This window comes from Macaca fascicularis, chromosome 12 (assembly GCF_037993035.2).
Source record: "Macaca fascicularis isolate 582-1 chromosome 12, T2T-MFA8v1.1".
Lineage (NCBI taxonomy): Eukaryota > Metazoa > Chordata > Mammalia > Primates > Cercopithecidae > Macaca > Macaca fascicularis.
The window spans coordinates 137643850-137656130 of NC_088386.1; the positions used below are offsets into that span (position 1 = coordinate 137643850).

Here is a 12281-nt window from a genome sequence, read left to right on the forward strand (position 1 = left end):
CACCATGCCCAGATAATTTTTGTATTTTTAGTAGAGACGGGGTTTCACCATGTTGGCCAGGCTGGTCTTGAACTCCTGACCTCAAGTGACTTGCCTGCTCGGCCTCCTAAAGTGCTAGGATTACAGGCGTGAGCCACTGCGCCCGGCCGAGAGAGAAAACATTTCTATCCTTGCATAAAGTCGCGTGGACAGCGTGGCTACACTGCTCGATGCACTGGATTTCTGGGTAAAGTCGGGGAAGATCAAGGAGGACCCAGGGTATTTTGGCTTGAGCCTTGGAGAATGCTGCTCCCTGAGGTGGGGTAGCCTAGAGGGTGGGGCCAGGTGGCCTCCTCTGCCTCTGCTGTTGGTTTCCAAGTTTCCCTCTCCCTTCTTTGACTTCTGACAGCTTTTGAAGTGTGTTAGCCTCTTATCAGCACTATTTGGTACCTAAGTCAAAAAATGATATCACAATCCTGGCGCTCCCCAAACCCTAACAGAAACAGAAGACAGAGTGGGCTTGTCATTTTAAACTTTAAGTATAAAACTTTTGGCCAGGCCTGGTGGCTCAACGCCTGTAATCCCAGCACTTTGAGAGGCTGAGGTGGGCAGATCACTTGAGGTCAGGAGTTTGAGACAAGCCTGGCCAACCTGGTGAAACCCCGTCTCTACTAAAAATACAAAAATTAGCCGGGCATGGTGGCATGTACCTGTAATCCCAGCTACTCGGGAGGCTGAGGCGTGAGAATCACTTGAACCCGGGAGGTGTAGGTTGCAGTGAGCCGAGATTGCACCACTGCACTCCAGCCTGGGCAACAAGAGCAAAATTTTGTCTCAAAAAAAGAAAAAAAGACAAAACAACCTTTGAAGGTGAATTTTTGTCTTGCTACTGAGAGGTACCTGACTTCCATGTTTTTGTGTTTCAGGTATCGAGAACCTTCCCTGCGAACTTCAGAGGAACTTCCAGCTGATGCGAGAGCTGGACCAGAGGACAGAAGGTGGGTTTAGGCCTCTCAGTACAACCAGAACTGGGTTCTGACAGCTGGGAGCCAGCAGCTCCTGAAGGCTGGGGGCAGAGGGTTTTGACGGGACCCAGGTTAGTGGGGCATTGGCCTAGCCCTGGGCTGTGGGTATCACCCAGTGTCTTGCAGTAGGTGTTGATACTTTCAAAGCCACATTTAGTTTCTTGGGTTCTTACACATCTTTATATCATGCTCTTATAAGCATCACCCTTTCCAATCAAAATATTTATTGCCATTTTTTTTCTTTTATAAATTTTCAATTTTCAGAGTATGTAGTGTGTGCATTGTTTTAAAAGTTTGGTAGTATTTTTTGGCCTTTTGGTGTTTAACTCCGGTTTGTTTTTTTTTTTTTTTTTTTTTTTGAGACGGAGTCTCTCTTTGTCGCCCCGGCCGGAGTGCAGTGGCGTGATCTCAGCTCACTGCAAGCTCCGCCTCCTGGGTTCATGCCATTCTCCTGCGTCAGCCTCCTGAGTAGCTGGGACTACAGGTGCCTGCCACCATGCCCGACTAATTTTTCTTTTTTTTTGTATTTTTAGTGGAGATGGGGTTTTACTGTATTAGCCAGGATGGTCTTGATCTCCTGACCTCGTGATCTGCCTGCCTTGGCCTCTCAAAGTACTGGGATTACAAGCGTGAGCCACCATGCCTGGCCCTAACTACATTTCTCTTTTTTTTTTTTTTTTTTTGAGAGAGTCTTACTCTGTTGCCCAGGCTGGAGTGCAGTGGCACGATCTTGGCTCACTGCAACCTCCACCTCCCACATTCAAGTGATTCGCCTGCCTCATCCTCCCGAGTAGCTGGGACTACAGGCACATGCCACCTCACCTGGCTAATTTTTTGTAATTTTAGTAGAGACAGGGTTTCACCATGTTCACCATGTTAGCCAGGATGGTGTTGATATCCTGACCTCATGATCCACCTGCCTTGGCCTCCCAAAGTACTGGGATTACAGGCATGAGCCACCACGCCCGGCCCTTAAACTCCCTATTTCTAAACAACATGTTTTAGTTGTTGTTTCTTATTTTATCTTTTGTCAGTTTTAAACTTTGTTCAGCCATATATGGCACATGCAGCTGTACTTCTCCAGTGGCCCCCACCAGCTCACCTGCCTGCACCTTGCTCCCCCATCTCCTGGCTGTAGTTAGTTGGAATTTGTGGTGAGACCAGTGATGGGACTTCCATTGGGCAACCGTGTAGGTACTTTAACACTGAGCCATGCCACCTGCTGTGCTTATATATTTGACCCCTTTTGAATAAGTCTGCGTATTTCTTTTGTTGTTTTTTTTGTTTTGGTTTGGTTTTTTTGGGGACAGAGTCTCGCTGTGTCCCCCAGGCTGGAGTGCAGTGGCTCACTCGGCTCACTGCAAGCTCCGCCTCCCAAGTTCAGGCCACTCTCCTGCCTCAGCCTTCTGAGTAGCTGGGACTACAGGTGCCCACCACCATGCCCGGCTAATTTTTTTTTGTATTTTTAGTGGAGATGGGGTTTCACCATGTTAGCCAGGATGGTCTCGATCTCCTGACCTCACGATCCACCCGCCTCAGCCTCCCAAAGTGCTGGGATTACAGGCGTGAGCCACCGCGCCCTGCCAACTTTGCGTATTTCTTAGAGTTACTCGTTGCCTTGTTTCTTGGCTTTTTTTTCTGCATTCTACCCTCGTCTCCCAGGCTGGGCTTTTCCGTTTGGTCTGAGTGTCAGGCTGTCTACCCTGACAGTTCTGTGTGTGTTTTCTTTCCATGGAACCCTCTGTCCTGGAGGCCACAGTCCTGATTGTTTCTAGGCCTACTGCACACTTGTTGCCCTGAGGTTTTCCTGGGATCTCCTTTCACCCCTCTTCAGTGTGGGACCCTCTTCCTGGAATCTTAAATGTCCTCTTTTTTTTTAACTTGCTCTCCTGTTTTGATAGAGCCTTTCCTCTGGTAGGTTCCTGAAAAAAGGCCCATAGGAAGGTAGATTTTCTTGGCCGGGCACGGTGGCTCACACCTGTAATCCCAGCACTTTGGGAGGCCGAGGCGGGCAGATCACCTGAGGTCAGGAATTCGAGACCAGCCTGACCAACATGGAGAAACCCCGTCTCTACTAAAAATACAAAATTAGCCGGGTGTGGTGGCGCGTGCCTGTAATCCCAGCTAATTGGGAGGCTGAGGCAGGAAAATCACTTGAACCTGGGAGGTGGAGGTTGCGGTGAGCCGAGATCACACCATTGCACTCCAGCCTGGACAACAAGAGCAAAACTACATCTCAAAAAAAGAAGAAAAAAAAGGAAGGTAGATTTTCTTGTAACGTAACATGTCTAAAAATGTGTTTGTTCTAGCGTCATACTCAGTTGATAGTTTGGTTGGGTATAGAATCCCAGGTTGACAATTGTTTTCACTCAGGAAGTTGGCGGCATTGCTGCCTTGTCTCCTCGCTTCCACGTTGCTGCAGAAAATCTGGTGCTGTTTGGATTCTTGGTCCTTTATATGTGTGATCTTTTTTTGTTGTTGTTATTCCTATTCAGAAGCTTTTGAGATGTATCTCTGAAGTTTTAAATTTCATGGTAATGTGTTTTGGTGTGGGAGTCTTTTATTTTTTTTTTTTGAGATGGAGTTTCACTCTTGTTGCCCAGGCTGAAGTGCAGTGGCGCAATCTCGACTCACCACAACCTCTGCCTCCCGGGTTCAAGTGATTCTTCTGCCTCAGCCTCCCAAGCAGTTGGGATTACAGGCATGCGCCACCATGCCTGACTAATTTTGTATTTTTAGTAGAGACGGGGTTTCTTCATGTTAGTCAGGCTGGTCTCGAACTCCTGACCTCAGGTGATCTGCCCGCCTTGGCCTCCCAAAGTGCTGGGATTACAGGCGTGAGGCACCATGCCTGGCCTGAGATTTTTTATGCATTATGCTGGGCACATTGTTTTTTTTTTTTTTTGAGATGGAGTTTCGCTCTTGCTGTCCACGCTGGAGTGCAATGGCACGATCTCGGCTCACCACAACCTCCACTTCCTGGGTTCAAGCAATTCTGCCTCAGCCTCCTGAGTAGCTGGGATTACAGGCATGCGCCACCACACCCTGCTAATTTTTTGTATTTTAAGTAGACATGGGGTTTCTCCATGTTGGTCAGACTGGTCTCGAACTCCAGACCTCAGGTGATCTACCCGCCTCAGCCTCCCAAAGTGCTGGGATTACAGCCATGAGCACCGTGCCCGGCCTAGGCACACGTTTTGCAAGACTGAGATAGCTGTGTTTTTTCGCTTAGGTACAGCATCTTGACTAGGGAATATAGAGAGTTATTTAATTGCAAAATGTAACATATATTCAGAAATGAGGTACAACATTTATAGATTGCTTAACAAATATTACCAGGTGAACCTCTCTGTTTTCTGCTACTGAGATGGAGAAATCAAGCCCTTTAGCACCTGAAGACCTTTGTGACCCTCCTAGTCATGACACCCATCCATCCAAGGGGTGACCATCTTGAGTTTGGTGATAGTCACCTTCCACCTTTAACAGTAGTTTTCTTTTTTTTTTTTTTCTGAAATGGAGTCTCGCTCTGCCATCAGGCTGGAATGCAGTGGCACAATCTCGACTCACTGCAACCTCTGCCTCCTGGGTTTAAGTGATTCTCCTGCCTCAGCCTCCTGAGTAGCTGGGACTATAGGCGCGTAACTCCACGCCCAGCTAATTTTTGTATTTTTAGAAGAGGCGGAGTTTCACCACGTTGGCCAGGATGGTTTCCATCTCTTGACCTCATGATCCACCTGCTTTGGCCTCCCAAAGTGCTGGGATTACATGCGTGAGCCACCGCGCCCGGCCTTCAACAGTAGTTTTCTTACCTCTCTAAACCAAAGAGTTACGAGCTGTGTCTGTTTCTGCCCTTTGTATTAATGGAATCATCCGGTATGTTTTCTTTTGTTTCTTGCTCTTTTTGCTCTGTGTCACCTTCTGTGGGAATCATCCGTGTTGCTGTGTGTAGCTGTGGTTTGCTCTATTTGTTGCTGAGTAGCACTCTGTTGTCTGAAGGGACCACATCTGATTTCTCCATTTCACTGAGGATTGGACATTTGGGTTGTTTTCTGTTTCCTGCTCTTATGAATGTTTTCCCACGTGTATTTCTTTAGGTTACATAAGGTTTCTTTAGGGTGTTTAAGAGTAGTATGTTCTTTCTTGACTGCTCTACCGAAAAAAAAAGAAAACAAAAAAAAGAGTAGTATGCCAGGGCATAGGAAAGGTGACTACATAATTAATTATTCACACAGGATGTTTGAGAGTCAAAGAGGGCACTGTGACCACCTGCTGTGTAACATTCAGAACTGGGACTGTTCTGGGCACGCTGCCGTAAAGTCTGCACATCCACATGATCCCAGACTGTTTGTGCAGAACGGTTCTGCCCACTTGCACTCCCACCAGCACGGCGTGAGTTCATGTCAGCCTACGTCTTTGCCACAACTTGGTGTTGGCTGACTTTAGTTGTTGCCGGTCTAGTGAGCCCATCGTGGTGTCTTGTGCAGGGCTAGCTTTTCCCCCATTTCTCCATCAGATAAGAAAGCAGAGATTGACATCCTGGCTGCAGAGTACATCTCCACGGTGAAGACGCTATCTCCAGACCAGCGCGTGGAGCGCCTGCAGAAGATCCAGAATGCCTACAGCAAGTGCAAGGAATACAGCGATGACAAAGTGCAGCTGGCCATGCAGACCTATGAGATGGTGAGGGTGGGTGGGGGCCACGGCACCCGCAGACCTATGAGATGGTGAGGGCGGGCGGGGGCCACGGCACCCGCAGACCTATGAGATGGTGAGGGCGGGCGGGGGCCACGGCACCCGCAGACCTATGAGATGGTGAGGGCGGGGCGGGGGCCACGGCACCCGCAGACCTATGAGATGGTGAGGGCGGGGCGGGGGCCATGGGTCTTCCTCCGACCTCTACTGCCTCTCATGCAACAAAATGTAAAAACTGCCCAGAAATGGGCATAGCCAAGTGGAAGGCTAGCTTTGGTAGCCTGACGCTGCTGGAGGAAATACAGACAAGATACACTTCATGTGGGACCATCCTTGTTTTTTTTTTTTTTTTTTCTGGACCCTTTTTGTTTGTGTATCTGCTCGGAGGAACCATTTGGTTTTTTTTTTTTTTTTGAGACAGTCTCACTTTGTCGTCCAGGCTGGGGTACAGTGGTGTAATCTTAGCTCAGTGCAACCTCCGCCTCCCAGGGTCAAGTGATTCTCGTGCCTTAGCCTCCCAAGTAGCTGGGATTACAGGCATGCAGCACCACCCCCACCTAATTTTTACATTTTTAGAAGAGACGGGGTTTCACCCTGTTGGCTACACTGGTCTCGAACTCCTGACTTCAAGTGATCCGCCCGCCTCAGCCTCCCAAAGTGCTGGGATTACAGGCATGAGCCACCATGCCCAACCTCCAGGTGGCCATATTTTATTTTATTTTACTTATTTTTTATTTTATTTTATTTTATTTTTGAGACAGTCTTGCTCTGTTGCCCAGGCTGGAGTGCAGTGGCATGATCTCAGCTCACTGCAACTTCCACTTCCCAGGTTTAAGCGATTCTCCTGCCTCAGCCTTCTGAGTAGCTGGGATTACAGGCATTACCAACAGGCTAATTTTTGTTTTTTGTTTTTGTTTTTTTTTTGAGACAGAGCTTTGCTATTGTTGCCCAGGCTGGAGTGCAATGCCACTATCTTGGCTCACCACAACCTCCGCCTCCCTTGTTGAAGCAATTCTCCTGCCTCAGCCTCCTGAGTAGCTGGGGTTATAGGCACGCACGACCAAGCCCGGCTAATTTTGTATTTTTGGTAGAGATGGGGTTGCTCCATGTTGGTCAAGCTGGTCTCGAACTCCTGACCTCAGGTGATCCTCCTGTCTCAGCCTCCCAAAGTGCTGGGATTACAGGTGTGAGCCACCGTGCCTGGCCTGTATTTTTAATAGAGATGGGGTTTTGCCATGTTGGCCAGGCTGGTCTCGAACTCCTGACCTCAAATGATCCACCCGCCTCGGCCTCACAGAGTGCTGGGGCTATGGCATGAGCCACTGCGCCTGCCCTAATTTTTGTATTTTTATTAGAGACGGGATTTTACCATGTTGGTCAGGCTGGTTTCGAACTCCTGACCTCAGGTGATCAGACTGCCTCGACCTCCCAAAGTGCTGGGATTACAGGTGTGAGCCGCTGCACCTGGCCTCCAGGTAGCCACATTTTAAAGTAGGATTCAGCGTCAGATATCCCAGGCCTTGTTCACCGCATTTCACAACTCTGCTTCTCATTATTGCCCACACGCCTGTCTTTTCCTTAAATGGGATTCATTCCACTGCAGTCAAAATATGCAGAAAAAGCACAAGACCTTGCATGGACTTTGAAATAGTGGGCCTGGATTTAGCAGAGGTTTGTTCACTGACGACTCAATTAAAGGGCAAGAAGGCATTTCCTAGTGGATACTTTTGTACATTTGTGATTTCTAAGGTGTTTCAGTTTTACTTTAAAACAAGACTTTGGGTATCCTTTTGTAGGTGGATAAACACATTCGAAGGCTTGACGCAGACCTGGCGCGCTTTGAGGCAGATCTGAAGGACAAGATGGAGGGCAGTGATTTTGAAAGCTCCGGAGGGCGAGGGTTAAAAAGCAAGTCTGTTAAATTTTTTTCTTTATTACTGTTAACTATGGCGTTTTGAAGTTTTGTCACAGTAAATCATTGAAGTATGATCACTAGGGTAAGTATCATATTTGGGTAAACCTTGTCTTGCAAGCTGGGCACAGTGGCTCACGCCTGTAACCCCAGCACTTTGGGAGGCCAAGGCAGGAGGATTGCTTGAGGCTGGGAGTTTGAGACCAACCTGGGCAACATAGTGAGACCTCATCTCAACAAAAAAGTTAAAAATTAGCCGGGTGTAGTGGTGCACACCTGTGGTCCCAGCTACTTGGGAGGCTGAGGTGGGTGGATTGCTTGAGCCTGGGAGGTCAAGGCTGCGGTGAGCTATGATTGTTCCATTGCACTCCAGCCAGCCTGGGAGACAGAGCGAGACTCCTTCTTAAAAACAAAACACAAAACTTGCCTTGCTTTAGCGAATTCTATAAAAATAATTTTCATCTTGATTGTTTTTCAGAAGGCCGGGGTCAGAAAGAAAAAAGAGGGTCCCGGGGCCGAGGCAGGAGGACATCAGAGGAAGATACACCAAAGAAAAAGAAGCATAAAGGAGGGTAAGAGGCTTTCCCCTCTTTTTCCCAGAAGAACAAATACCCATAGCCAGTATCCCGGATGTAGAAACACTGATGGAAGCTGACCCTTGAGTGAAGTGCACTCCGTGTGCTGGGTAGCATTCGGGTTCTTCTGGTTCTTATGCTGTGTGCCTGTCATCAGCCCGTCCTCACCGCAGCCATGGAGGGGGTGCCGTTGTTGGGCATTTTCCGTGTCGCAGGGACCTGCCCAGGCGTTAGAGCTGCTGTGGTGTGGCTGGGCCTGCACCTGGAGTCTGACTCCAGTGCCTGTCTTCTTAGCCACGGTGTGTGCTGCCCCGCTAGGGACAGTAGGTTGGTGAGCGTGTTGTTGACAGAGGCCAATGTAAACCACTCTTCAAGTAGCTAGATTTCTGTGTATCTGTCAGTTATTTTATGTGTCAGTATATAGTTTGCATATATTCATTGTTAAATTATGTGGCCACATTTATTAAATAGACATGTCATTTAACTTGAAGTTCTTTGAGATACTTTATTTAAAGCATTCTCCCACTGACACCCTCCCTGCCAAAGGTATTGTGTACCCTCCAAAGAGATCAGAGCATTACCTCGGAGGAGTGACATTTAGACTAAAGAGAAAATGCTGAAATGCCACAAAGCCTCTATGGAGATGATTCTGGTGGGGAGTGGTCAAAGAGTGTCAGTTTTGGGCATGGTGGCTCATGCCTATAATTCCAGCACTTTCGAAGGCCAAGGCGGGAGGATCACTTGAGCCCAGGAATCTGAGACCAGTCTGGGCAACAAAGTGAGACCCCCATCTCTACAAAAAATAGAAAAAATTAGGTGAGTGTAGTGGCGTGGGCTGTAGTCCCAGCTACTAAGGGAAACTGAGCTGGGAGGATCGTGAGCCATGATCGCACCACTGCACTCCAGCCTGGTCCACAGCGTGAGATTCTGTCTCAAAAAAAAAAAAAAAAAGAGTTCTTCATGACAAAAAAGGCACCATTTTCAGTTTTTTTGTTTTTTGTTTTTTGTTTTTTTTGAGACAGGGTTTCACTCTTGATGCCCAGGCTGGAGTGCAATGGCACAATTCTCCTGCCTCACCCTCCTGGATAGCTGGGACTACAAGCATGCACTACCATGCCCAGCTACTTTTTTGTATTTTTAGTAGAAATGGGGTTTCACCATGTTAGCCAGGCTGGTTTCGAACTCCTGACCTCAGGTGATCCACCCGCCTCAGCCTCCCAAAGTGCTGGGATTACAGGCGTGAGCCACTGCACCCGGCCCAATTTTCAGGTTTTTTTTTTTTTTTTGAGATGGAGTCTCACTCTGTCACTCAGGCTGGAGTGCAGTGGCACAATCTTGGTTCACTGCAACCTCTGCCTCCCAGGTTCAACCAGTTCTCCTGCCTGAGCCTCCTGAGTAGCTGGGACTACAGGTGCATGCCACCACATCCAGCTAATTTTTTGTATTTTTAGTAGAGATGAGGTTTCACCTCGTTAGCCAGGATGGTCTTGATCTCCTGACCTCGTGATCCACCTGCCTTGTCCTCCCAAAGTGTTGGGATTACAGGTGTGAGCCACTGTGCCCTGCTGCAATTTTCAGTTTTGAAATCTAGTGCTTAGCCTTTTGGCCAGGCGCAGTGGCACACGCCTATAATTGCAGCACTTTGGGAGGCCAAGGCGGGTTAATCACCTGAGGTCAGGAGTTCAGGACCAGCCTGAGCAACACCGTGAAACCCTGTCTCTACCAAAAATGCAAAATACTTAGCTGGGTGGTGGCATCTGCCTGTAATCCCAGCTACTTGGGAGGCTGGTGCAGGGAGATTGCTTGAACCTGGGAGGTGGAGGTTGCAGTGAGTCAAGATCGCGCCACTGTACCCCAGCCTGGGCGACAGAGCGAAACTCCATCTCAAAAAAAAAAAAAATCCCTATATTCTTGTCTTGTAAAGTAGCGCACAGATACAGAAAACCGCACAGAACAAACATGGTTTAATTAATTTCCGTAAAGTGAAGGTCTTTGTAACTAGCACCTAGTCAGTGGTTAGCTGCAGTTGGAAGGCCTTCCATATGCCCTGTTAAAATCATAAACTCCTTCTGTCCCCAAATAAACATGATGCAGATTTCTAGTGTTTATTTCCTTGTTTCTTTAATAGTTTTATAGTGCATTCCTAGACACTATACATTATAGTTTAGTCCTGTTTTTCTAACTTTTTAAATTAACTTTATTAAGGAATAATTTACATGCAATGAAATGTTGTTCTAAATGTACAGTTTGATGCTGCATTCAGTTCCTTTAAAGCTATAGAAGTTTTCAGGCTTTCTATTTCTTCTCGGGTCAGTTTTGGACAAAATCTGTGTCTTTCAAGAAATTTGTTTCACGTAAGTTGTCAGATTTTGTTGACATCAGGTTGTTAATAATTTTGCATTATTATGGTTCGGATGTAGTGTCTGTGTTGATGGTCCCTCTTTCAGTCCTGATATTGGTAATTTATGTTTCTCTCATTTTATCTTGATCTTTTTTTTTTTTTGAGACAGGGTCTCGCTCTGTCACCCAGGCTGGAGTGCAGTGGCATGATCTTGGCTCACTGCAGCCTCACCTCCTGGGCTCAAGATATCCTCCCACTTTGGCCTTCCAAGTAGCTGGGACCACAAGTGCATGCCACCATGCCTGGCTAATTTTTTATATTTTTGGTAGAGATGGAGTTTCGCCATGTTGCGCAGGATGGTCTCAAACTCCTGAGCTCAAGTGATCCACCCACGTTGGCCTCCCAAAGTGCTGGAATATAATTTTTTTTTTTTTTTTTCGTGAGACGGAGCCTTGCTCTGTTGCCCAGGCTGGAGTGCAGTGGTGCAATCTTGGCTTACTGCAACCTCTGCCTCCCGGGTTCAAGCGATTCTCTTGCCTCAGCCTCCTGAGTAGCTGGGATTAGAGGCATGTACCACCATGCCTGGCTAATTTTTTTTGTGTGTATTTTTAATAGAGACAGAGTTTTGCCATGTTGGCCAGGCCGGTCTTGAACTCCTGACCTCAGGTGATCCACCTGCCTTGGCCTCCCAACATACTGGCATTACAGGCGTGAGCCACCACACCTCGCCTAGAATTTTTTTTTTTTTTTTTTTTTGAAACAGAGTCTCCGTGTCTCCCAGACTGCAGTGCAGTAGTGCGATCTCGGCTCGCTGCAAGCTCCACCTCCCGGGTTCACGCCTTTCTCCTGCCTCAGCCTCCTGAGTAGCTGGGAGTACAGGCGCCCACCACCACCCTCGGCTAATTTTTTGTATTTTTAGTAGAAACGGGGTTTCACCGTGTTAGCCAGGAGGGTCTCAATCTCCTGACCTCGTGATCCACCCGCCTTGGCCTCCCAAAGTGCTGGGATTACAGGTGTGAGCCACCACGCCCAGCCGCATTTTTTTTTCATGCTATTTCTTTGCCTTATAACTTATGTAGAAGTATGTGTCTCAATTTCCAAATAATTTGGGATTTTTCAGATACCTTTCTAATTTTAATTTTTAGTTGAGTTCTGTTGTAGTCAAAGAACATTATATAATTGAAATCCTTTGAAGGCCAGCTAATTTTTGTATTTTTAGTAGAGACAGGATTTCACCATGCCGGACAGGCTGGTCTCGAACTCCTGACCTCAAATGATCTGTCCACCTTGGCCTCCCCTCCCTGTAAAGTGCTGGGATTACAGGCGTGAGCCACTGCACCCAGCCTTCATTGCAATATTTGGTCTATTCATATTTAACATAATTAATGATATGGTAGAATTTAGATTCACCATCTTGCTATTAGTTTTCTATTTGTTCCTTCTGTTCCTTTCCTGTCTTCTTTTGGACTAATCAAGTATTTTTTTAGCATTCCGGTTTTTTTCCCACTCTTGTCTTATTAGCTATACTTCTTTGTTTTTTTTTTTTTTTTTGAGACGGAGTTTCGCACTGTTGCCCCGGCTGTAGTGCAATTCGCAATGGCGTGATCTCGGCTCACTACAACCTCCACTTCCCAGGTTCAAGTGATTCTCGTGCCTCAGCCTCCTGAGTAGCTGGGATTACAGGCGTGCGCCACCACACCTGGTTAATTTTTGTATTTTTAGTAGAGACGGGGTTTCGCCATGTTGGCCAGGCTGAT

At 47.3% G+C, this 12281-nt stretch overlaps 1 protein-coding gene across 19 annotated transcripts in view; it reads left to right on the forward strand.

The window, feature by feature from the left end:
* Nucleotides 1-12281, forward strand: part of ING5 (inhibitor of growth family member 5) — a 39344-nt gene that overhangs the window by 14519 nt on the left and 12544 nt on the right. For 12 of the 19 annotated variants that reach the window (XR_012421695.1, XR_012421698.1, XM_005574897.4 and 9 more), the window contains 4 exons: nt 906-977; nt 5518-5684; nt 7493-7604; nt 8087-8180. Coding sequence is in view for 16 of the 19 variants with exons in the window: in XM_015433122.4 (XP_015288608.1) it covers nt 906-977; nt 5518-5684; nt 7493-7604; nt 8087-8180 (445 nt within the window). In the remaining 3 variants the exon portion in view is untranslated. Of the gene's footprint in view, nt 1-905; nt 978-5517; nt 5685-7492; nt 7605-8086; nt 8181-11088; nt 11095-12281 lie in introns of all 19 variants that reach the window. The other 7 variants (XR_012421697.1, XM_074010835.1, XM_065526417.1 and 4 more) reach the window with 2 other exon arrangements.